We start from the raw sequence: 21997 nt of genomic DNA on the forward strand, positions 1-21997 counted from the left end.
CAAAACTACGTACGCTCCACCATATGTTGATGAAACCGTATACATACCTTTCCGATAGTATGGGCGTCGATGGATCTCTTGTGCTTGGAGTATGTATCGCACTTGACCCTAAACTACTGTCTCCCATCGCGTAGACCCCCACCACCCCTCCGAGTTGGTTGTAACGTACACACTCCTCCACAGGTGTGCTGCTAACTCGGTCGACTATACGACGACTCATCGATATCACGTGTGGCCAGTTATGCAGCAAGCATCATATGGAGCAGGGGGAAAGAGACGTTCTACATTCCAACAACTATATAGCAACAGCAGGCTGGCTCATTTGTGCGATTATGTCCGTCCACAGTCATCAACGACGCCCCCTTCATTACCGTGACATAGCCATCTTCGTGTGCTACATTTATCGATGGGGTGAGGGCATGATACTCGACTTCTCCCTCCCACCCTCTATCTCTTTCACTCTTCGTCTTCTCTTTCTCTCTCTTTCCACGTATCCAGCCCTCTCGTTTACATAACCATCACACCACCCCCTTTCAACCCCGCTCGAGAAAACAGAAACAAAAAACGAAGAGAGAAGCATCAGTTGGGGTAGTAGTAGCTGCAGTAGTGAAACCAGTTTATCAAAAACGCGCGCAGAAGCAGAGAACACGCTGCCACCTGTAGTGAAGTGAAGACAAAATAAAATAACATGAAGCCACGACATTAGAAAACAAGTAGAAGACAAAATTCAGAAATTGGTGTAAAAGTGGTATCTCAGAATGGACAATTCGGCTCGGGCCTCTCAAGCAGCATTCTTTTCTCATATGTAGAAGGTCGGTTTCCTCTTCTGTTTCTCCATCCTCCCATCTCCCCTTGGCAAAGCGGAGCGTGGGCGGATTGTCAGAAACAAGGAGAGATTAAGTATAGAGGGGCGGACAAGAAACGCTGTCATTAGATGTTGTGAAGGATTTAGGTTTCATTCCATCCGTAGGCACGTCGCTATGCTCGCGTGGATTTTGTTCGTTTCCCGTCCAAAGTCGTCGTGAATTGTAGGTCAACTGTGTAAGGTTGACTACAGAAGATGTGGTGTAGTTTGGGTCATGGTCGAAATTAAAGTGAAGATCGTAAAGGGGAGGGCAAGAAGCGTAAATGCCCGAGGATAAGACCCAAAACGAGGAGCGGCTCGTCTCGAATGCAGTATGGTGGTAGAGTACAAGAGAATACAAGCAGTGGTTGCAGGGTGAGGAAATACAGTCAAGCCACCCTGAAGACCTGGAGCATTTGGGTCCAAGACGGCAGGGCGAGCTCAAAACGAGACTGCACGGTGATATGGTATCCATCCGAGTACAGGAAATATATAGCCAAGAACGCCAAGCAGACCAAGAGAACGGCCAAAAGCGGCAACGCCTAGAAGCAGTTGAGGCTTCCCTTCTTCTTTTTCTTGTTGTTGATAGCGTTCATCCGCTCTTCCAGGTGGGCGCGAGCTCTCTCGGCGTCTTGGCGCTTCTTGCGTTCTTCTTCGACCTGGTGAAGACTGTCCCGCCAGCGGCTGTCCTGCTGCGGCTTTTCCTTGAGCTGCTTGACTTCGTTCTCGAGTTCCACGGCGCGTTTGCGCCAAGCCTCACAGTCGGTCTTGACCTTGTTGGACTGCTTCTCAAGGTCCGTGAGGGCCTCTTCCAAGGTCGAAGTCAGTTGCTTCTCAGCATTGAGGTGTCGCTCAATGGAGCGAATACGGGCTTCTTGGTCTTCCCGGATCTGCAGGTTTGCCATATCGTTGCTCTGAGGCCGTCCGCTGCCAGGTGCTCCTGCCGAGGTAGGCGACGTGGCTCCACCAATGCCAGGTAGAGGAGGGAGAGGGATCGCCGGCGGGGGCGATGGCAAGGATGTATGCGAGGCTGTCTTGCGAACCTGTGAGTTCGAGTTCGAGCCTTGCTCATCAAATTTGGCCTGTAGTAAAGTCAGCGATTTGGATCCCAAGAGAGCGGAAATGGTTTGAGAGTGTACCTGAAGGGCGGCATATTCCTCCTTGATTGCCTCCAGCTCGCTCTGGGCCTTGATCCTGGCGGTAGTGGCCTCCTCAAGTTGGGATTGACGTTCGGTCTGCAGCGTTGACAAACGGTTGTTCGTAATCTGGGCTTGGTCGAAGTTTGTCTGCAACTGATCCTCGAGCTCTTCTACCAAGCGAGAGTGCTTCTTGTTCTTGACCTCGAGATCCGCCATCCGCTTCTTCAAAGCCGCGATCTGTTCCGAGACGGATGAGTGCGGGCTCTTCACCTTTTCACCATCCACCTGCAGCAACTCGCTCAATGCCGACTTCACTGTCTCCAGATCGCGCATGATGGTGTTGTTGATAGAAGCAAGTTCAGAAACGTGATTTTCAAGTTCGGTGTTCTTCTGCTTCTCGGTACCAAGTGCCTTCTGGTCTGCAATAAGGAACTCAACACGCTCAGAGATCTTCTCAACGCTGACCTCGAGGCCCATGGCGTACGCAACTTCCGTAGCTACCTTCATCAGCTCGTCACGAGCTTCACAAAGATCGCTCTCCAGAATACGGATGTTCTCGGCATGCTCCGTCATAAGCATCGAAAGCTGAGACTCATACTCCTGCTTGGACTCGGCCTGGATCTCGTCAATGTCCCTCGCATGCTCGGCTTCAAGCCCTTCGAAATTCTCTTGATGGATCTTGATTGTCTCCTCGTGTTGAGCGATCTGTGCCTCAAGCTTGCCAAGGAGATCTCTGTGCTTATCTGACTTGGCAGCGGCCAGGTCTCGGGCACGTGTGGCCTCCTCGAGCTGACTCTTTGCGGCAGAGTGAGCACTCTCAAGCTCAGCGACCTTGGCAGCGTTGCTGTCGATGATGGTCTTGTAATCGCCAATCTCCTTGGTTAGGGCCGTGACCAGGTCTTGATGCTTAGTATCTGCCTCGTTGCTTTGCTCCTGCCCCTGCGAGTTCTCGCGGACCTGGCTGTAGTTGGCGTTAACCTCGGCAACTCGCGACTCAAGCTCTTTGATAGTCTGTTGCATAGTTCGCTCGGTGGCCTGCATATTGTCGAGGGTAGTCTGATGCTTGCCTTCCCAGCCCGCAAGTTCTGATTGCAACTCCGCAATCTTCTTCTCATGAGTAGAGACCAGCTCCTCCTTGGCAGCCGGGGTCTCCGTTGGGACGGATCGAGCAGCAGAGGCGTCTTGCATAGAAGCTCGCAGAGATTCGATCTCCTTCATGAGTTCGGTTTCGCGCGCAGCATGTACCTCTTTCATCTGCCGGAGCTGGCTCTCGTTCTGTTCCAGCTGGTTCTTCAGTGTCGCAATCATGGACATGTCCATGGGACTGGATTTCAAACTTGACCGCTCGCGCGTCAGGCCGTTGATGATTGTCATCTTTGTCTCCATCTCCTTCCTGGTATTGCTAACATCTGCCTCGAGCTCCTGAATGCGCTCAGACCGAGCATGTAACTCGTGCATGGCGGCGTTGAGATTAAGCTCGAAGTTCTGCATTACATCGGGCTGCCCCTCAAAGTTATCTGCGGCGATGTTTCGCAGTGACGCGAAGGACCGGTGCGCCCGGTCAATGACCATAACATTTTGACTAGACTTGCGGCGAATGACCGGGGTCGCACTCCGTGGGGATGTGGGCTCGGCGTGTCTGGCCTTCATGACTTCGGTCTTCAGCTCTTCAACCATATCTAAGGCTTCCTGGTGCTGTTCCTCGAGCTGGGCGTACTTTGTAGCAAGCTTCTTTTCTGCGGACTCCTTCTCAAGAGCAAGCGACTTGAGCTTTTCAAGTTCCAGTGCCAACGCATCATCATTGTTTGCTGTCTCAGCAATCAGAGTCTCCTTTGACTCAGAAGGTTTGGGTGTTGTCGCATCCGGAATTTCAGTAGAATCGATAGTAGCTGGGGAGTCCATAGCTGAGGATAGCTCCGAGGAAAGCGATCGCGATGATAAGCGGGTCCCATCCTTGACGTCGCTGGACTGCGCGTCTGATAAAAAAGATGGCGGTCGGGTATCTTCCGGCGATGCGACCGAGAGGACAGAGTCGCGTTGTCGGTTAGGGTGTTTAGCCTCGTCCACAGCGTCCTGGAGCTCTGCCAGTGTCTTGAGGGCCTCTTCATATTTGTTGTGGAGAGCATCGAACTCGTGCAGGGTGCTCTCATGTTCCACACGAAGGTGCACAAGTTCTTCAGTAACGGTTTCCAGCTTATCGGCAACGAACTTGCTTTGCGCAGGACTAGGAGGCGGGAGCTCATGAGCTTCGGCATCTGTCTTCTCGCTGTTGTGATCATCATCCGACACCGCCTCAACCTGGGCTGCGGCCCTAGGTGAATCTTCTTCAGTTTCCTCCTCACCAACCTCCGGAAGAGTAGAACGTCGGCCTTGGACAGTAGGTGGACGGCTCGTGTGGCCCCTGGACGATCGATCAGGGAGGTTGCGGCGTTGGCCAAATCCATTCGAATTCGTGTCAGAATGGCCATCGGGCTGCTTGCCGTCCGGTTGGATGTTGTCGAGTTCGTGAAGCAGGTTGTCAAGCTTGCCAAGACTTCGTTGCCGCTCAATAACCTGCTCGAGGCGGTCAATCTCACGTTGCATCAGCTCGGTATCCTGATCGGCCTCAGCAAGTCTTTCCTCCAGTGTCGAAATGTAGTCCTCGGCGGCAGCCTCATTCTCCCGAACACGTGCAATTTCCTTTCGCAATTCGAGTATTATCGTGGCGTTCTTTTCCTCGCCCGAGGTATGTCCGTCGAGCTTGGTTTCGAGATCATGGAGATAGTTTTCCGTATTGGCTTCGCGATCCATTAGCTTCTGCAAACGGGCTTGAAGCTGTGTGTTGATCGTCTCAATATAGGCGCATTTGGTTTCTTTCTCTAGAAGGTTGGTCTCGGTGTTGGACAGAGTAGTGCGAGTGCTGGAAAGGGACTGCTCGAGTGACTGGATCGTCTTCTCGTACTCGAGAACCACCTGCTCCACGGCTTGAGCAAAGGAGTTGGACCGGGCGAGACGATCGGTGGCGGAGTCTCCGGCGCTCTCCTCCATTTGCTGATTCTCGGCCTCCTCGTTGTCTCGTGCCTTGGCCATCTCGGCAATCAACTTAGCATGGCGTTGGCTGAGAGTAGTGTAGTTCTCCTGAACGTCCAGTAGCTGATTTTGGAGTTCCGCCTCGCGCTCGTTGTTGAGTCGCTCGGACCTCTCAGTGGTCGCCAGATTGCGGCGCTCATTTCCGCCACGCTCAGAACTACGAATTTGCTCACGTAAAAATGCCACTTCGGCCTTGAGCCGCTCAATAATTGCCTGCTTATCGCCCTCCTCCACAGATTGAATCCTAGGCTTGCTCTGGATGGCACGGGCGCGTTGGGCGTACTGGACCGTATTTAGAGTTTCGCTGAGATGGAATTCGGCCGGCGTAACACATGCAATCATGTACGTAATGGCATTGCCACCAAGAGAGTCTTGTAATAGGCGCGTGAGTCTGGAATCGCGGTATGATACGTGTGCGCCGTGGGATCGCGAGGAAAGTTGCGAGATGACCTTGCCTAGTGCAGCCAGGCCGGCGTTAATCGAAATTCCTTCTTTCGCCCGCTCGCCTTGCGCGCCGGTATTTTTCAGACGTTCGCTGCCCGCCAAGTCGACGAAATGCAGCTTGCTATCTGTAGTCACCCACGTTTCGGCTCCAGTCATGGCTTCCACAGGTACCGAAAATCGCTTGTTGGCTCCCTCAGTGCCCTGCGACTTGGGCTTTCTCTGGACTAGGTTGAGACTGAAAACGGCATGAGAACGAGACGACTTCGCGTTAATGGCTGTGGCGTCGGTCTGACGGATTGTAGAGCCGAAGTTCAGAGCGTTCATCAAGTCTTCAATCGAATGGACGTCCATCTGGCGGAGGCCGGTGAGAATGATGTTGCCCTTGGTGTCCTCACGAATGGTAACCGTGCCACGTTCATGCTGTGGTGTTGTCTCGGGAACAAGCAAGTCGCGAAGCTGCTCGTTGTAGATCTCGACGTACGTCGCTTTCAGTTGCCAATTCTTTTCGGTGGGGTACTACTGCCTGCAGGCGAAGTCTGTCCTACGGTGTATCGCTGGGGTGCGCGAAGCTGGGACATCGAATTGCGATTGGATTTCTTGGAAGGCCCTTCGAGCTTCTCGAATAGCTCAGTCGCTGCGCGGGGATAACTCCCATCCTGTCAAGATCCATTTGTTCGACCGGGCCGGAAGTACCCATGGTGAAGGACTTTCCAGCACCAGACTGACCGTACGCCAACAACGAGACGTTGTAGCCTTGTAAGAAGGCATTTACGCTTTCACTGAGGTAGTCCCAAACACCTTCTTGGTCGGTATCGGGCGAAAAGACGCGATCGAATACAAAGAGCTTCTTGCCCTGCGGCGCATCTATCGAGAGACTCGTTGGGGAAGTTGCCTGGACCATAGAGCGCTGAAAACGTTGGGGGATCAGATCGAAACCAGGGTCGGTAGACTGTAGAGGCGGTCGCACTCGGATGACTACACATGTATAGGTTAGCCATCTTCGCGGTGCAGTGGTCTTCAGTGTATCCTGCTATCCTTCTGGGGCCTTGACTGGAACCGAGAGCCCAAGGTTCCAGCGAGTCAAGATCAATGGACAACGTGTTCACTTACCAACTTTGACCGCTGTCCGTCCGCCATCTTCGTCAGATGCTCTGCTTTTGCCATTTAGGCTCATGCGACTATTGCTGCGTGGCGAGGGCCTTGTCATGGCGCTTGCGGGTCGCGACATCATGCTGGGTGAACCCGGGGGTGAAGAGGCCATGATGGCGAGGGCTGTCTCTGCCTACGAAGAGACACCCGGGGCAAAAGGATCGAAAATACGACAAAATCTCGATAACAGCGCGCGGAAACCGCGGGAATCGGTTGGTAAGGCAGTGAAACGGGCAAATTGGTTTTGCCTTATGCCGAGTCTTCTTTTGTTGCTTGCGTTGGAATGCAAGGCAGGTCAATTCATGCGAATTGCCGGCGGGTGGTTCTCGTAGGAAATCTTACAGAGCGAAGTGAACCCCAGATCCCAGAGTTCCGGCGCCGGGAAAGGAATGCAGGAGTCGGGCTGGCCTCGAAGGTGTCTAAACCCCTTTGCATGAGCACTTTCTTTGCGGCCGCGCTGAACTAATTGCCGCGATTTCCTTTAAGTCGACATGCGGGTATGTCTCGTCGCAACGGTAGAAGAAGAAAAGAGTGTTAAGAGGTTGCAGAAGGATGTGCAACGGGGGGATGTTGGTTAAATTTCCCAAACCCCCAGATCATTAGCAAACAGGGATAGGCCTAGACTTGCGCTTATTGCAGCGGCGGCACCAGGCACAGTACTTCTCATTACAGACAGGTCTGCCTGTTGGTCGGGATCAGTGAATGGATGGGGTTGTAACCGAGCCTACTTCCTCTGCATACACCACACAAACAAGTGACTGCTTGTGTTGTTGTGTACCGTATGAAGATGGACGCGGGCAGCGAAAGTGGTAGTCACAGACGATACAAGGGGTATAATGATTATTATCTAAGGTACAGTAGGTATCTAAATCAGGGGGACCAGTGTGAGAGAGTCAGGTTGGTGCAGGCGGCTGGGCTGGTACTCTGGTAGGCAAGCAACTCGCAGATGGCCAGAGACTAGAGGCGCCGAGATGATAAATTTGGGGGTCAATTGATGAAACATATTCGGGGTAGGGCCATGCTGGGCCGCGAATGGTCATGTCCACCTTTTGCCAGTCCCTGTCGCCATGCCCAAACAAGCGGACCAGCAATGCAAGGGTGCAGCGTCGTTGGCTCAATCCGGCATAGGCCAAATTAAACTCGCGTCGGCTGGGAAAGACGAGGGTCCCAAGCACTGTCAGCCTTTTGATTGGGATTTGACCCAGATCATCACCACCCGTCACGCACGGTCTGTAACTGGTATTCCATCTGCTCTGCTCTGCCCATCAACATGGAATGCATACGGTGTGATGGCGGGTACATACGTATGCCATATTCGATTAGCCTTTCAAGCTACACCGTCGAGCAACGCCCAACGTGACACGAGGGGGCGAAATCACGGCAGCGTTCAGGTGGGTTGGGTCTGCTGCGTAGCCCATACCACATTCTTGTGGCTATATATATAAAGAGGTCACTAACAGCCGCTGTTTTGATTGGTGGCGGCGACGAAGAAACGTCTGAAACGGTCTGTGAAGGTTCCATGTCAAGAGACAGAAGACTCGCTCAAGTCCTGTCAATGACGAGAATCTGAGACCCGGGCGCAACGCATCAATCTGCCATGCTGTTCAACCACCCACTTACACCAAACCGCCATCGCAGAATCCAGTGGCAGTGCCAGACTGCTTCAGACAAATCCTGCCACTGCTGCAAGATAACCTGACCTGGCAAGCCTATATTTCAGACGGCCATATAAGAGACAAGAGGTTCGATGTGGAACACTTGAATCACGGTAGGTTTTAGAAGACAACGCACGCGGCGCATACATCCCCCCCTTCCCCTTCCCTAATCACTTCCACTACTGTCTAGTAGGTTAACCTAGGAATAGTGCCGCAATAAGCAGGCGGCTCAGTGGAAGGTCGTAGGTGCCGGCTGACAGATAGTGTGCTGCGTAAATGAGAAGACCCCCCTTCCCTCCCCCAAATCGACGGGTAGCGAGGGATACGATCAGCCGGCGACCGGAACCAATTCAATGTGTGTGGTGGCTAGCGCTATGGACACTTTTGGTGCAGAGCGTACATACATGTGGTGGGGTCTTTCCACCTAGTTCGCGCAGGAACCAAGCAAGTTGCAGCTCGCCATGCCAGGGACCAGGAGTGCAGCAAAAAAAGCAGGTACCGGGAGAGGGCTAAGCAGAAAAAGAAGCATCAAGAAAGGGGGGAGACCAATTGGGATCGAACTGATTTACTGGGCGAGCTCCCCCGGCCAGTCACAATCAGTAAGTACGCTCACGCTACTCGATAGCAGAAGGCCTTTGCACCTGGCTCGTCTGCTGTACGGAATTGTGTGCCCGCCGTCAGATTCCAACCGATCTCCGGAACCATTTCTCCTCTTTCGGAGGCCATGGTGGAAAGGACAGAATGACTGCCGGCGTCATATAGTAGCAGGCCTGAGAACAATGGTCCAAGTTCTTCCGATAACTAATGGATAACTGACTCATTAATGTCAGTCTGGAAGATTGCACATGAATAATAGTAACATGGGAGTGTTATCAATCCTGCTAGTACCTATCGTCGCCTAGTCGCGCCGTAGCGCATGCAGAAGCGGGAAGCTTGAGCCTTGCGGAACAATAAGCGTGCAACGGCGCGATCAAATAGTGGTGCAGTAGTAGATGGGATGGAGAAGAAAGAAAAGTGACAGTCACCGCAGACCTTCAGTCTAGTTGTAGAACTATCGATGGAATCTTTTGGGGGAAGCTCGCGATTCTTCTATCTGTCCAATACTGACTCATGTATGGTAATTGCGTTATCCATTGCTTGCATCACTTATCGATCCATTTGACGTGCAGTCGTCCGTATCGTGGAGGCAGCACGAGATGGCATGATGGTGCCAATTCTTCTTACCGAATCAGGATAGCTCGATTTCCGATTTGGCTGAAATGCAGATTTCTGGGAAAAAGGGGGGTTGTTTGCGCCATGACCTACCTTACTTTATTATGTACAGTAAACCACATCGATGCAGGCGAATGGGCAATTGCTCATCACACGCAAGGACGGTGAATAATAACCTCCGACTGGATCATCTAACGTACAGGAGGTGAGCCACTTTGCTCACTCGCATCAGCAGCATTTCGTGTCATTCAGGCCCCGTCGGAAGTCGTCATTATTGAATGCGGTGTTACGAAAAAGGCCTCCCGGTTCCCGAGACTTCGTTTACGGTATGCATCCACAGTTTTGCGTGATGCCCGGATCACTTCCGGGGTATCAAAGGAACAACCGGGACATACTTCGGTCACTCTGAAAATCCTTGTGTCGCTCGCTCGTATACGTAGGATCTTGCGTCACCCTTTAGTATCCCTTTCGTACACCTGCAATGCGATCATGTCCACCTGGCGGCGACGGGACAATGGCCGACCCAACTCCTGTGTGTGCTTGGTCCTGGATCGGCTTATCGGAAGGAAATTCAGGTCTAGACCGCCCGTATACCTGATGCGACTGGTTGTAAAGTGATGGGTCACTTATTCAAATCCTGGTTGCTTGTCATTCCACCAATGCCGGTAATTGTGAACGATCGTCCGTCGATATATCTGCGCTGATATAGGCTCATAGGTTACTTGGGAATTGGGATCGGGCGTTGATCACCGTGATGAAGTCGCAACGCGCAATGACTTCCCTGAGACGCGGACTCGGCAATTCATTTCACATCGGTGTTGGCCGGTGTTTACCTTATGTTGATACATATGCACTGCTGCTGAGAAGTGACGGGAGTTTCTAGATACTCCCGCGGAAGTGTACCCGTGTGGCGCCACCGATAGTGGAGCGGCAACCTGAAGCGCAACTCCGGTCAGTGTCGAGGGGGAAGACGTCGTAAAGTTACTTCTTTAGGTATCTTCAAACGGAGGAATTACAAAGCAAAGTCGCTTTTCAGCACAGCAAGACCCTCTACTTGTTACTACTTTACTGAGATGATGCAGCATCGACGGTGCGTTTCACGATGCTACAGTAAAGCAGCCCTTCTGCACCCCGCATTCCCGCTTAAATCCAACCCACTGCCAGGTCCATCCCTCCCGCTGCCCTTCCGCTGCACGGCATTGAGTAACGACGGGACGGCTATATTGTACATGCGTGTACATAGAGATAGAAGTGTAAAATGTCCCGCCTACAGTGATCGACAACCCTTGCCACTAGAGGTCCGCGTCAAACCTACACATCATCGATAAGCCGCCGCTGAAATGGGTGTCTTTCGGCAGAGCCTATATGAAGCCAGGAACTTCTTAAATCTCGTATTGTATGATTTGACCCCTATGGCATTGGTCTTCTCTTCAAGGAGACTGGCGTACGATCGAGCAGTGGCTCTTGAAAGCTAAAGTTCACATCATCCGGGTATTGCCATCCTCTTACTGATACTATACCAATGTAAGTGGGCTCATTGGCAAGCGTCAAGACATGGAGTATATGGAATACGATAGGTCAAGTTGAGGTCAAAGTTTCTTGGGTCGCCCTGGGCTACTACTAGTCGACCATGTAACCTCACTTCAAAGTCCCTTCTCACGGCTTGGGATATATGTGATATCCCACCAGGGGGTAACACTAGTCTCTTTCACATACGGCTGCCAACCTCGACAAGATGCCAAGTGCTTCTACGACGAGGCGCTCTTGGTCCTTTTAATCGTCTTACGCTTGTCTTAGGCAATGTTATTTAGGCTGGCATGCCATCTCTTCGTATTTGTGTAGGCCTTCCAAGCATTTCCAAGCCGTTACAACCTAAAATAAGTCCGCTTCCGCCATGCCTAGCCACACTTCGATCCTCGAGAGTACCAGATATATGTAACAAAACCAGAAAGACTCTTTAAACCTTCTTCCATGATACCCATTTCCACATGCGGTTTGAGATTTTGCTATACGGCTTCTGAGGCGCTTCTAAGGATTCCGTCTAGTGGCTCTACACGAAATATAGTGTTGGTCCCTCGTCAGAAGCGGCTCTTTCAAGTTCTTAATAGGTAATTGTGTCGAAATGAGGTGACCTCTGATTCCGCCGTGGCCATCTTGTGGAGATAAGGCCGTTCTTGCCCCTTCAAGTACCCTTCCCTGTCCTCCTTCATTGCCTGACCTTGACCTCCTAACCCCTCACACCAGTCTACTCATCTAGGAATGCAGGTCGGCGCTCAAGGCCAAGACGATGCTACCTTGACATGGGCGAAGGCGCCATCTAAGATGCTTGTTGCTGCAGGTATCAGGTGAGGGCATCTACAGCTACCCGCGCGCCCACTTTCCGTTACATACGGGCTCCGAGTTGCCGGAGTCGGAGTCGGAGATCTGATAAGCAAGGTTGACTCCTCATTCTCGTATGGGTCACAGCGCTCGTCCCTACTAATAAGACTCTGAAGAAACGTGCGAGGTTAGGGAGAAGGTCGCCATGCCGATCTTCAGGTCTACTTACAGTTGACAAGGTCCATGTCGTGATAGGTATGCATATGATCATTTTGAAGACCAATCGCAGCAGGGCAACCAGAAGAGCCTAGTGCTCCTTCCAAAGGGGAGGATGAGTTCATCCCACCTGGGCGATTCGAAGGCGGATGCTCCTATTAAGAAGAAACCTGAAAGCAGCTTCCATCTTGGGGTAATCCAGCCAGGATAATAATACAGGGGTAGCACCACTTCCGTGGAGGCCCCAACAAGCGGAATGAGACATTCAGCCCTTTGACCCCATCATATTTTGGCGAGGTCAAAAAGGCCAACAGGGACCATGATGGACATGTTCGTGTAACAGGTATGTTTAGTTAGTAGCCAGCAGATACCTCAGACGGCTTAGAATAGTCTGTGTAACGCAGTCCTACCACCAAGACCATAGTGCCGACGACATAACCCGTGATATAGAGTGCGTTCGCAGTCCTGCGCGACCCCCTAAGACCAATAGTAGATATTCTCGGCCTCATATCAGCCAAGCTGGCCCAGTCTCTCAACTGAGGTGACTTCCATGATTCCAGCCGTGCTTTCAGCCCAAAGTAGATCTTGTCTCGGGTCCCCTTCCCCGTATACATGCTAGAACTCTGGTTTTCTTCTTGACTATGGCAATTTGTTTGCTGAGGTTCCACATATAGGGCATGTATTTTGGATGAACGAGACGACGAACGAGTAGAGTTTGATGGTCAGAAGACGTTGGATAGCCGCAGTCCTTATGGTCCTACTGAAACGGATGAGTCCGTCGGTAGCAGTTTATTTGTCATGTTGGGATGGGACGAATAGGATCGCTCTCCGACGCCGTGGGTGAAACAACGACGTACACTCCCCTTCGTAGGGCTTCACATGCGCTTCAAAATCCTGTAAACTTTCTGGATAACCGGAAAAGCAGGAAATGCGCAGGGAGATATCCTAAATTTCAAATAGAGATTGTTACTACTATTCCGAAGGCCAAGGTAACTTTGGCCGGCAGCTACTGGCCCTCGCCCAGCCATGGCATGGGCTTGCAAATCACTCCAAATCATGAAATTGGAAGTGTCCGCGTCGAAATAGCCATCTACCCACAGTTGTGATCTCATCTTCTCATTGTCGAATGGCAACCCTAGTAGCACAGCATGAAGATGCTCGCCGAAGATGGACTCGGGTTCTGCATCAAGGTTCATCTTCCTTAGGTGAAGGGCTGGGCAGTCGTCCTTGTCTTGCCATGCGGTGTGGTTACCTGCCCAGTGAAACGGCCAAATAAATCCGCGAAAAGCCAAATTGGGTCAGTTGCATAGCTATTATAAATGCTTGAATATATCAACTTGGTCGCATTGATGGTGCTTCTTGGTCAGCTTTATAACAACCACATTAGGTAAGCCAAGTGTAAGTGGTCTCACGTGGTTTTGCGTCCATCTCGTGGGGCAATCCTCGCGGAAGCAAAGCGGGCTTCGACGCGTCACCACTATTGCCAACTTGGCCAATATTCTGGCTTCATTTAATCAAAACTGGCTGCACGCAAACGAGATCCATAAGAGGGCTGCTTGTATCGATGATATGATACCCTCTTGAGGGATACCAATCGAATAATCCTGGCGCCGAAGCCAATTCTTACTCCAAAACACTCAAAATGATCGCCGAAGTCATCGACCTCATCTCGAGCAGCCCCCAATCTCCGGCTTTGCAACCGGAGCGCGTTGGAACTTGCGTCCTCACCACCTCGACACGATTTTACGCAGGACAAATATCATGTCAATGACATACTCGAGTCGAAGGATGCCATTCCCGCTGAAACCCTTGCGAAGCGAACCGCTGCGATGTCGGCGCAGTCCACAGAAAAACGCGACAATGATTTCCTATTCCTGGGGGATGACGAGTTTGATGTAACGGGTGATCTGGATGGTTTTGACTCGGCTAGAAATAGAGAACCGCGTTCGAACGATGCCAAAGGCCGTAGCAGTTACGGCAGGGCCTCGACTTGGGCTGCAACAACAGGTGCCAATGCCGAAACCAGGGATCCCATGCGCTCAGCAGGCTTTGGTAGATGTCGGTCGATCGCCGAACCTATCGAGAACAGTAGCGACCCTATTGATCTGACGAGAGACGACATCCGGGACAATCTACCGCGGCCAAAGCCCACGCGCGAGGAAAAGTCATCCGCGAAATTACCCAGCACAATGGCAGCCATTAAATCGACACGAAATTCGACAGAAAATGACCCTGCCTCGAGCGATCCTTTTGCTGATGATTCTCCGGTTCAACCAAAACCAGCTGCAAAATTACCAGACTTGGACATCGCTAGCGATCTGTCTTTCGTTTCGCCCGTTAAATCAAAGAGGGAAAAAGCAGCCTGGGATCCTATATCCAGTTCCATGCCAGAAAGCAACACGAAGTTTGGGTCCAGTCCTGAGAAGATCCCAGTTCGCCAACCATTGAAGCGCAAAGCGGAAGTTCTTGTAATGGACGATGACGATGACTCGGAGGAACTCCCAGATCTTAGCACCGTCGACTTTTCCAAGCTAAAGAGTACGGCTCAATCTTTGAGCGACTCTCCGCGAAAGGCCACAAAGGTGCCAACACCAGCACCCAAGAAGGCTGTAGCACTGACTGCGGACCAGAAAGAATGGGAGAAGAAACGCAAGGAGCAGGCCCGAGAAACAGAGAAGGAGCGTAAGCGTATCGAAAAAGAGCGTGCCAAGGAACAGCGAGCTCAGGAGAAAGCGAACCAAAAGGCACTGGACGAAGTCAACAAGTTGAAAACCGACAAGAAAGCCTCCACCTCTGAAATGATTGTTGATTTGCCTCAGAGCTTCGCACCCACCATTACTTTGCAAGTCGGTAAGATTTTAGAAGATCTTGAAGTGCAGCGATCCAGTTGGCACAGCCACCCTGTCGACCACATAGTGAAATGGCGAAGGAAAGTCCAGTCGCGTTACAACGAGGACCTAGGATATGTGAGTATCGTTTGCTGTTTTCAGTTGAGCATCTGCTTACTCGTTCATATAGTGGGAGCCAGTACCGCTGCGTATCACCCCTGAGAATCACGTCTTGGTGGTCATCGAGGCACCCGAGTTCGTTAAGCTCGCACTCGGAGCCGAGGGTCACGATCTCGATGCGCATGTATTGAAGATGCGAACGAATTTTGCCAACGAGACCATCATCTATCTGCTCGAGGGTGTCGAGCTCTGGAAGAAAAAGAACCGGAACGCCCGGAACCGCCAATTCACCAACGCGGTTCGCGGCAGCGGCGATGATGCGCCGCCACCGTCAGGTCAATCTCGGCGTAGGAATGCGACAGCTCACGAGATCGTTGACGAGGACACCATCGAAGATGCGCTCGTTGCCCTGCAGCTTCACCCCGGTGTGCTCGTCCACCACACTCATATTGCCGTTGAGACTGCGCAGTGGATCGCGGTCTTCACGCAGCACATCTCCACGATCCCGTACCGCAAGGTTAAGGACCTGACGGCGGCTTCAGCTGGTTTCTGTATGGAGTCGGGACAGGTCCGGACGGGCGACAGTCCCGACGAGATCTTCGTCCGCATGCTGCAGGAGAATGCGCGTATCACGGCTCCAATGGCGTACGGCATCTTCAACAAGTACAAGTCCGTATCGGAGCTGGTGAGGGGGTTCAAAGCGGAGGGTCCTCTGGCCTTGGAGAATTGCAAAAAAGAGCGCGAACAAGGACGGCGCTCTCACCGACCGCACTCTCGGTCAGGCTGCGAGTAGGCGGCTTTATAAGATATTCACCGGGCGCGATGACAGTAGCACTGATATATGAGATCATAGAGACATGCATTAGTTTTCTGCTGTTTTGGTATCGCGGCACCATGTGTCGAAGGTTTTTCGTGTATCCTAACAGTTGATGCTGGCAAGGCGTGTACGGTTTCTGAGCTTTTGGAACATCATTGATACCCAGGAGGATGACCAACGGATTTGTTTGGTCTATAAGCAAAGAAGTAAATGCATATACTGTTTAATCTCATTTCACTCCAATGAAGGATAGACAAAAGTTACGAACACACACCGGAAAGCATGCAATACAGTATCCCCTTAGCCAAGGAAGCAACGTGACTGTCACCCGTGAACGAGAGATGACGACACCCCAACGATAATCACAGCAGTAAACCCAGCCAAACTACCGTTCAACCCCAGTTCTTCCCCAATCATAACAACTCAATCCTCAATCGTCTTCGTGCAGCTCAAGCCCCTCGACCTCCATCTCGAACCCCGCCGTGCCGATCGCCCCTAGCGTGATGGTATTCACGTCGCCCTCTTCGAGCCGCAGCCGCACGGGCACCGTGTCGTGGTATCCCGCGCACGAATTGTACTCGGACAGGTTGACCGGTGCTGCCTGGTCGTTGACTCTGATGTACGCCTCGCCCGCGTCCGGGTCGTTCACGGTGTAGCGTACCGATACCCACTCATGGGGAGCACCGCCGAGGCCGGTCACGTTCCGGAATGTCACTTCGTCTCCCGTGCGGAGGCGGTGGACCATGCATGGTTCTTCTTTGTTTGGTATTGTTGCCGTCGGCGGCGGCGGCAGCGGCGGCAGCAGCAGCGCAAACGTTCCCACCATCACCAAAGCACCGCTTCGCCGCCGTTGGCACTGACAAGCCATCTCTTCCATCTGACGCCTCCGCTTCCGCTGCCGCATACCGCCTCCGCGCCGCCGGATACGACACCACCCCCGTAACCGGATCGACCCTCCACATGGCATGGTACTGCAGCGTGACCTTCCGAGCCCCGGCGTCGACCGCGACGGGCAGCCAGACGTAGTTGGAAGCCGCGGTGCCCTGGCCGTCCCACGCATCGCCCATGTAGATATACGTCGTGGACCGGCTGCCCGCCACCACGAACGCGTGCGTGTTCTGCGAGTTGTACGTCTTCTCGGCCCGGGGGCGCGATGTCGGACGGCCCCGTCCAGTTGGGGCCCGCGAGGGACGGGGCCCAGAAGGCCTGGTTGGCGTTCGCGCGGTAGCCCGTCTTGCCCGAGACGAGGAGGAAGTAGATGCCGTCGGACTCGAGGATGCTGGGGGCCTCGTAGGCGCCCTTGGCTGTGGAGGAGGAGATTCAATGTTAGCGTGTGCGACTGGTTGGATTCGGCAAAGTACCGGATCTGATTATATCGGAGCGACTCAGAGATACTTACTTAGTGAACTTGCGAGGCTTCCGATAGAGCCGTCGCTGTTGATTTTGTTGATTTGTACCGTGTTGTGATCGGCGCTCGTCAGGAGGTACCAAGCGTCTCATGATATAAGTCCGTCAGTCTCATCAGTTATCGAAGGGCTTTTCTTTCTCATGATTGATAATATAAGTCCGGCAGTGGTGATAAACTCACCAGTAGCCTTGTCAAAGAACATCCCAGTGTCCGAGTACGAATATCTATTCGGTGGTAGCAATCCCTTCGCTTTTTGGCTATAGCCTCCGACGAACTGCGAAGAGGACAAAGACAAAATGTCCCGGTCCTGTTGTCCGTAAAGCTAGATAGACACCAACGAGACAAACCATCAGCAATGCTGTATTTCTCTCCCTCCGCCGAGAATACTACTGCTAACCCAAAATGATGAGCCATTGGGACTCGCGAACTTTGGTCGCCACATCCCTGTGACGCTGGGAGCTTGTTTGCCAAGATTTTCCCAATTGATGAGGTCAGTTGATTGGTACATCAGAGGAGTCTGGTCTGTGATACTCCGTGCGTCAGTTACGCAAGTCGCTTATTTTATCGAGAAAATCTACTCACTGTCGCTGGCACTATAACCGACCCAAAACCATGTCGAACCGCGCTGGACGACAGCACCTCCGTGGGCGTCAATTTTCTTTCCTGCTATATCATACCACACGGCGCCAGGGACGACCCACGACGCACCCCATACTGTACGGAATACGATGGAGGCTGATAGAAAGATTAATGGCTTCATTTTGCTGGTCAATGGTGATGAAATCGCCAGGGCAAAAACTGATTTATTGTAAAGACTACCACTTTCGTCATGTGAAAAGAGGGAGAAGGGTTTGAAGACAAAGCATTTACTCGTTAGCTATTTTCTGCACGCTCGGGCTGATCTAGTATTAGTAACTATCATGTTTCGCCCGCTTCCGGTATTAGGCGGCAAAATCCTCAGAGCATGCTCAGTTGAGGAGATGGCATCGAGACTCCGAAGTGGGAGCGCTACCGCGGGGAATCATAAACATCCGTCAATGCAACGTAAACCGAGGGTACGTTCTCCTCCGTGGTCACTTTAGTCATCCGTTAGATCGATGAGCTCGACCTCTTCTCCGGAATTCAGTTTTGCCCTCTTAGATCGTCGTTTAGGAGCTGAATCCTGTGTTAGGTCGTAATACTCGCCATGCTCTCGTTTGATTGGAGCACCGCCTTCACGCTTGACCTTCGTTGCCTGAAAAAGAATGAGTCTGGATCACACTTCGACCTCAGGAGAGGCAATTTACCTTGAGTTGTTCTAGGCGCTCTCTAGCCAACCAGTCCCTCTCAGCCTCTGTCAAGGCCGCGAGTCTCGGAGAACGAGGAGGCGGAGTGCGCGGAATGATCGTCTCTCGCTTGAGTGCCTCTACGTAGCTTGGTTAGGTTTGTCAAAAACGGATGTGTGGGACTATCGAACCTCTTGATCTGTAGATGAGCCGAAAGACGGCAATGGGGCCATGGTCTTCTTGGAGAGGTTGGAAGTCTGAGTACTTCGGAGCCCTCTCCAGTCGTGTGCCCTTTTTCGAAACTTCTCGCAGTCAGTTATAAGGTATAAAAAGCATATCACAGACGCTTATTGACTGACCTGGTTCCATGCGAAACGGCCTTTCCTTTCAGCGACTTCTCGCTCAGCTCAAACTTGTTGTTCTTGATGTTGCCCGGACGAGTCATGATTTCGCCTCCTATGATGCCACGCAAGACTCTGACCTCAATAACGCCAAGCTTGTTCGCAATCTTCATATCAGCCTTCACTCGCTCCTGCTGAGCTTCGTCGACTAGAGATTGCTTGTCAGTTGCACTCGTTCGTGCTGCCTCAAAGCAAGCGGTATATCATACCTGTGGTAACCGAAGCAAACTTGAAGTTCCGTAATTCCCACTCCCCAGTAGCGGGATTGATCTCTTCTCGGCCACGAATCACCGACTCCTCAGGCGGCGGGAAGAAACCTGCGTCCGGTCCCATAGGGTTCTTGAAGAGCTTGCCTATAACCCAATGGCCATCGACGTAGACTTGGAAGGATAGAGCGTGGTTGTTGTAACCCCACTCATATGACCTATTGACACCCATGCGAACGGTGAAGTTGGCATCATCGATACACTCGATGTACTTGGTGACGGTCGGCTCAGATGCATCATCATCACCAGCATCTGGAGCATCGTACTCGGTGACATCTACGCCGTTGATCTGAACCGCGACATGGATGCTGGGGACGTCTTCGTTGACGGTCATCTTTGCGATTTTTGGCCCAGGCCGTGCAAACCAATAGCTACAAATTAATATGTGCAGAATATAGGCTCGAGTTGGTTCGATGTAAGATGAGGCTGAACCTTCGGGTGATGGGGCAATCCGAGGCAACAACAAGGCAGATGAATGCCCAAAGTGGTTACTCAACAGTGGGTGTCGAGTCAATGACCATTCAATGCCTCAGTGTTGAATAAACATCGTATCGAAGACAGTGGGACAATGCACAGATTTCTCGTCGACAAGCTCCAGCTGCTTCTTTCTGGTTTTTAGTGGTTAGCAGCTCCTTTTTGGAAGTCACGTTCAATAAGAGCCTGCTTCGGTGAACATGTACTCGGTAGTTTGGCTGTCACTCCAAGACCAGCTCTCCTGGTAGTCGCGACAACTCGCGACCCTTTAGGTGAGCTGAAAGAACGATATACCTGTCTTGACCCAAGAACTGATGATTTATTTCTCTGAAATGACTTGATGAGAAAGGGTTTGAGAATGGATACTTGCAGCCATGAAATGCTGCACTGGGATCAGATCAATTGTCTTCGATACCACACAGCGCGGTTAAGGAGGAGGTGTTGCGCACGGACCATCTGGGACTACCAGACACAGGATGGCATGAATTCAGATCGATGCACTCAATACAAGTTGCCATGTTACACTGTACTTTATCTACGAGGCTCACGAAACACTACATCCATGGGTCTGATTGATACCTACTGCCCAGCAAGGTATATGCTCAAGTATATCACCGTGTATACTCCTGGAAGATTCGAGGGTGGGAAAGATAGAAATGCTAGTAACTAATACCTTGACCCGATCACCATTTCTTCGACGACGTTATTCTTCGGAGCAAGGCAGACAGGCAGCACAATGACTAGGAAAACCAAGGCGCGCAAGCCACAGGCCTCTCTATCTTTGCGTGCGGTAGTACTGTGCTCTAGTGATCTGTGGCTCTGAACATCACTCAGGTCAGCATGTAGGAGGTCACAATCATGCTGCAAGCCGAATATGAATATCGGCGACCTGCAACAGAAAATTACATGCACAGAGGGCAGTGAAGAATATGAAAACATACACATTGAATCCCAGACTCTTGCTTCCCACGGTTATCTTTGGTAAGCCATAGGCGTTTATGCTGCGAAGAGAGGTCATCAACATCGACTCCAGCCGTAGAATAGAGCTGAGGCTTGGTTAGCTACCAAGGAGCCAGGAATTGATTGATGCTGGTACCAGTACAAGTCGTTTACATCTCCTGGCAATCGCACTGGTCGAATTGAGCTATGTCATATTGGTCCGGAGCCCCTTTTGCCTCAAACTTTCCCAAAAAGGAGCAGAATACTCTTGTGACAACGACTCCAGGCCTCCTGGTGGATCCATGGGCATATTAAAGTAGTGGTGGGAAGAACAGCTTGGTCAACGTAGCCTATGGAGGTATCATTTGTAGCGTTTCTCATGTGTCGTTTAAGCCTCCAGATTTCAGCTCGCCGGGGCTTCGAAGAGACGGCAACACGTATCAGCGAGTATTGCAGCGCAAACCCTGAGATAGCTGGAACACCTTAACGTAGAATACTCGAGATCGCAGTAGATGCAACTTATGCCAGGGGATTGGCATGGACGGTGACTTTCTCAATAAAAGCCTTCTCTTTCGGCCGGCTCTTCTTGTCGATTTCGAGGGCTTCCAGTTTGGAAAGGGTCACAAGACTGTCGTCGCCAATGAGCTTGCCGAACACCGTGTTCAGCCCATCCAGATGAGCGGCCTTGTCGAACAAGACGAAGAACTGGGATCCGTTGGTGGCAGGGCCTTTGTTCGCCATGGAAACGATACCGCGGCTGTTGTGCTTCAGGGTCGGCCGGATCTCATCCTCAAAGGGAGCATCCCAGATGCTCTGGCCGGCCTTTGGGTTCTCCGGGATCGGGTTGCCGGGTTCCCCCGTCTGGATCATGAAATTGGGGATCAAACGGTGGAAAGGAGACTGATCATAGTATCCAGATGCGCAGAGCGCCAAGAAATTCTGTGCTGCTGTCAGTATGGCTGTCAAGAGAGAAGGGGTTCAATGGAGACTTCATCATCTGGAAACGCACCTCGGCAGTTTTGGGAACACTTTCACAGAATACCTCTATTTTCAGATCACCGAAGTTCGTATGCAATGTGACCGACATGATGGTGTGGGAACTCTGTATTGACCTCAGATAGTCGCCGGGAGTTCTCGGGAGTTGGGTGACTTGGTGACCGTTTGTGCTGAGCTAATGTGAGTGAGATTTGGACAGAGCTTCCAAGGACTCCAGCCACCAACCATCAACATATGCCATTTCGCAGGCCCATTCCTTGGCGAGTTAAATCTATGGACCCCTGCCAAACACAGCTAGACACTGAAGTACAGACTTACGGGCCCCATTCCGCACATCAATAGCAACTCCACTCTATATTCAATCGTCAATGTACTTGGAGACGGCAAGGCAGTGCTTCATCATGAAATGTATTTCTTGGGCTTGCTTGGAAATTGG

General features: G+C 51.8%; 5 protein-coding genes across 5 annotated transcripts; 1 reads left to right on the forward strand and 4 right to left on the reverse strand.

The window, feature by feature from the left end:
• Positions 1-1386: 1386 nt before the first annotated feature.
• On the reverse strand, positions 1387-6757 carry PG994_002075 (uncharacterized protein; the record flags this gene model as incomplete). The annotated part of the gene is made up of 4 exons (XM_066853484.1): positions 1387-5997; positions 6042-6130; positions 6190-6471; positions 6607-6757. The coding sequence occupies 4 exons, from the start codon at positions 6755-6757 to the stop codon at positions 1387-1389; spliced, it is 5133 nt and encodes a 1710-aa protein (XP_066721625.1).
• A 6932-nt stretch (positions 6758-13689) lies between these two features.
• PG994_002076 (uncharacterized protein) lies at positions 13690-15788 on the forward strand (the record flags this gene model as incomplete). The annotated part of the gene is made up of 3 exons (XM_066853485.1): positions 13690-13755; positions 13799-15013; positions 15066-15788. The coding sequence occupies 3 exons, from the start codon at positions 13690-13692 to the stop codon at positions 15786-15788; spliced, it is 2004 nt and encodes a 667-aa protein (XP_066721626.1).
• A 454-nt stretch (positions 15789-16242) lies between these two features.
• Positions 16243-17980, reverse strand: PG994_002077 (galactan 1-3-beta-galactosidase; the record flags this gene model as incomplete). Its single annotated transcript, XM_066853486.1, has 7 exons — positions 16243-16668; positions 16719-17116; positions 17212-17307; positions 17401-17444; positions 17496-17527; positions 17618-17742; positions 17803-17980. 7 exons carry the CDS (start codon positions 17978-17980, stop codon positions 16243-16245), a joined length of 1299 nt encoding a protein of 432 aa, XP_066721627.1.
• A 318-nt stretch (positions 17981-18298) lies between these two features.
• Positions 18299-19486, reverse strand: PG994_002078 (uncharacterized protein; the record flags this gene model as incomplete). Its single annotated transcript, XM_066853487.1, has 4 exons — positions 18299-18454; positions 18507-18633; positions 18845-19034; positions 19096-19486. 4 exons carry the CDS (start codon positions 19484-19486, stop codon positions 18299-18301), a joined length of 864 nt encoding a protein of 287 aa, XP_066721628.1.
• Positions 19487-21084: 1598 nt separating this feature from the next.
• On the reverse strand, positions 21085-21652 carry PG994_002079 (uncharacterized protein; the record flags this gene model as incomplete). The annotated part of the gene is made up of 2 exons (XM_066853488.1): positions 21085-21504; positions 21575-21652. 2 exons carry the CDS (start codon positions 21650-21652, stop codon positions 21085-21087), a joined length of 498 nt encoding a protein of 165 aa, XP_066721629.1.
• Positions 21653-21997: the final 345 nt, after the last annotated feature.

The sequence above is a fragment of the Apiospora phragmitis genome (genome assembly GCF_038363925.1).
Source record: "Apiospora phragmitis strain CBS 135458 chromosome Unknown utg000002l:1.0-5516284.0:1.0-5523493.0, whole genome shotgun sequence".
NCBI classification, from domain to species: domain Eukaryota; kingdom Fungi; phylum Ascomycota; class Sordariomycetes; order Amphisphaeriales; family Apiosporaceae; genus Apiospora; species Apiospora phragmitis.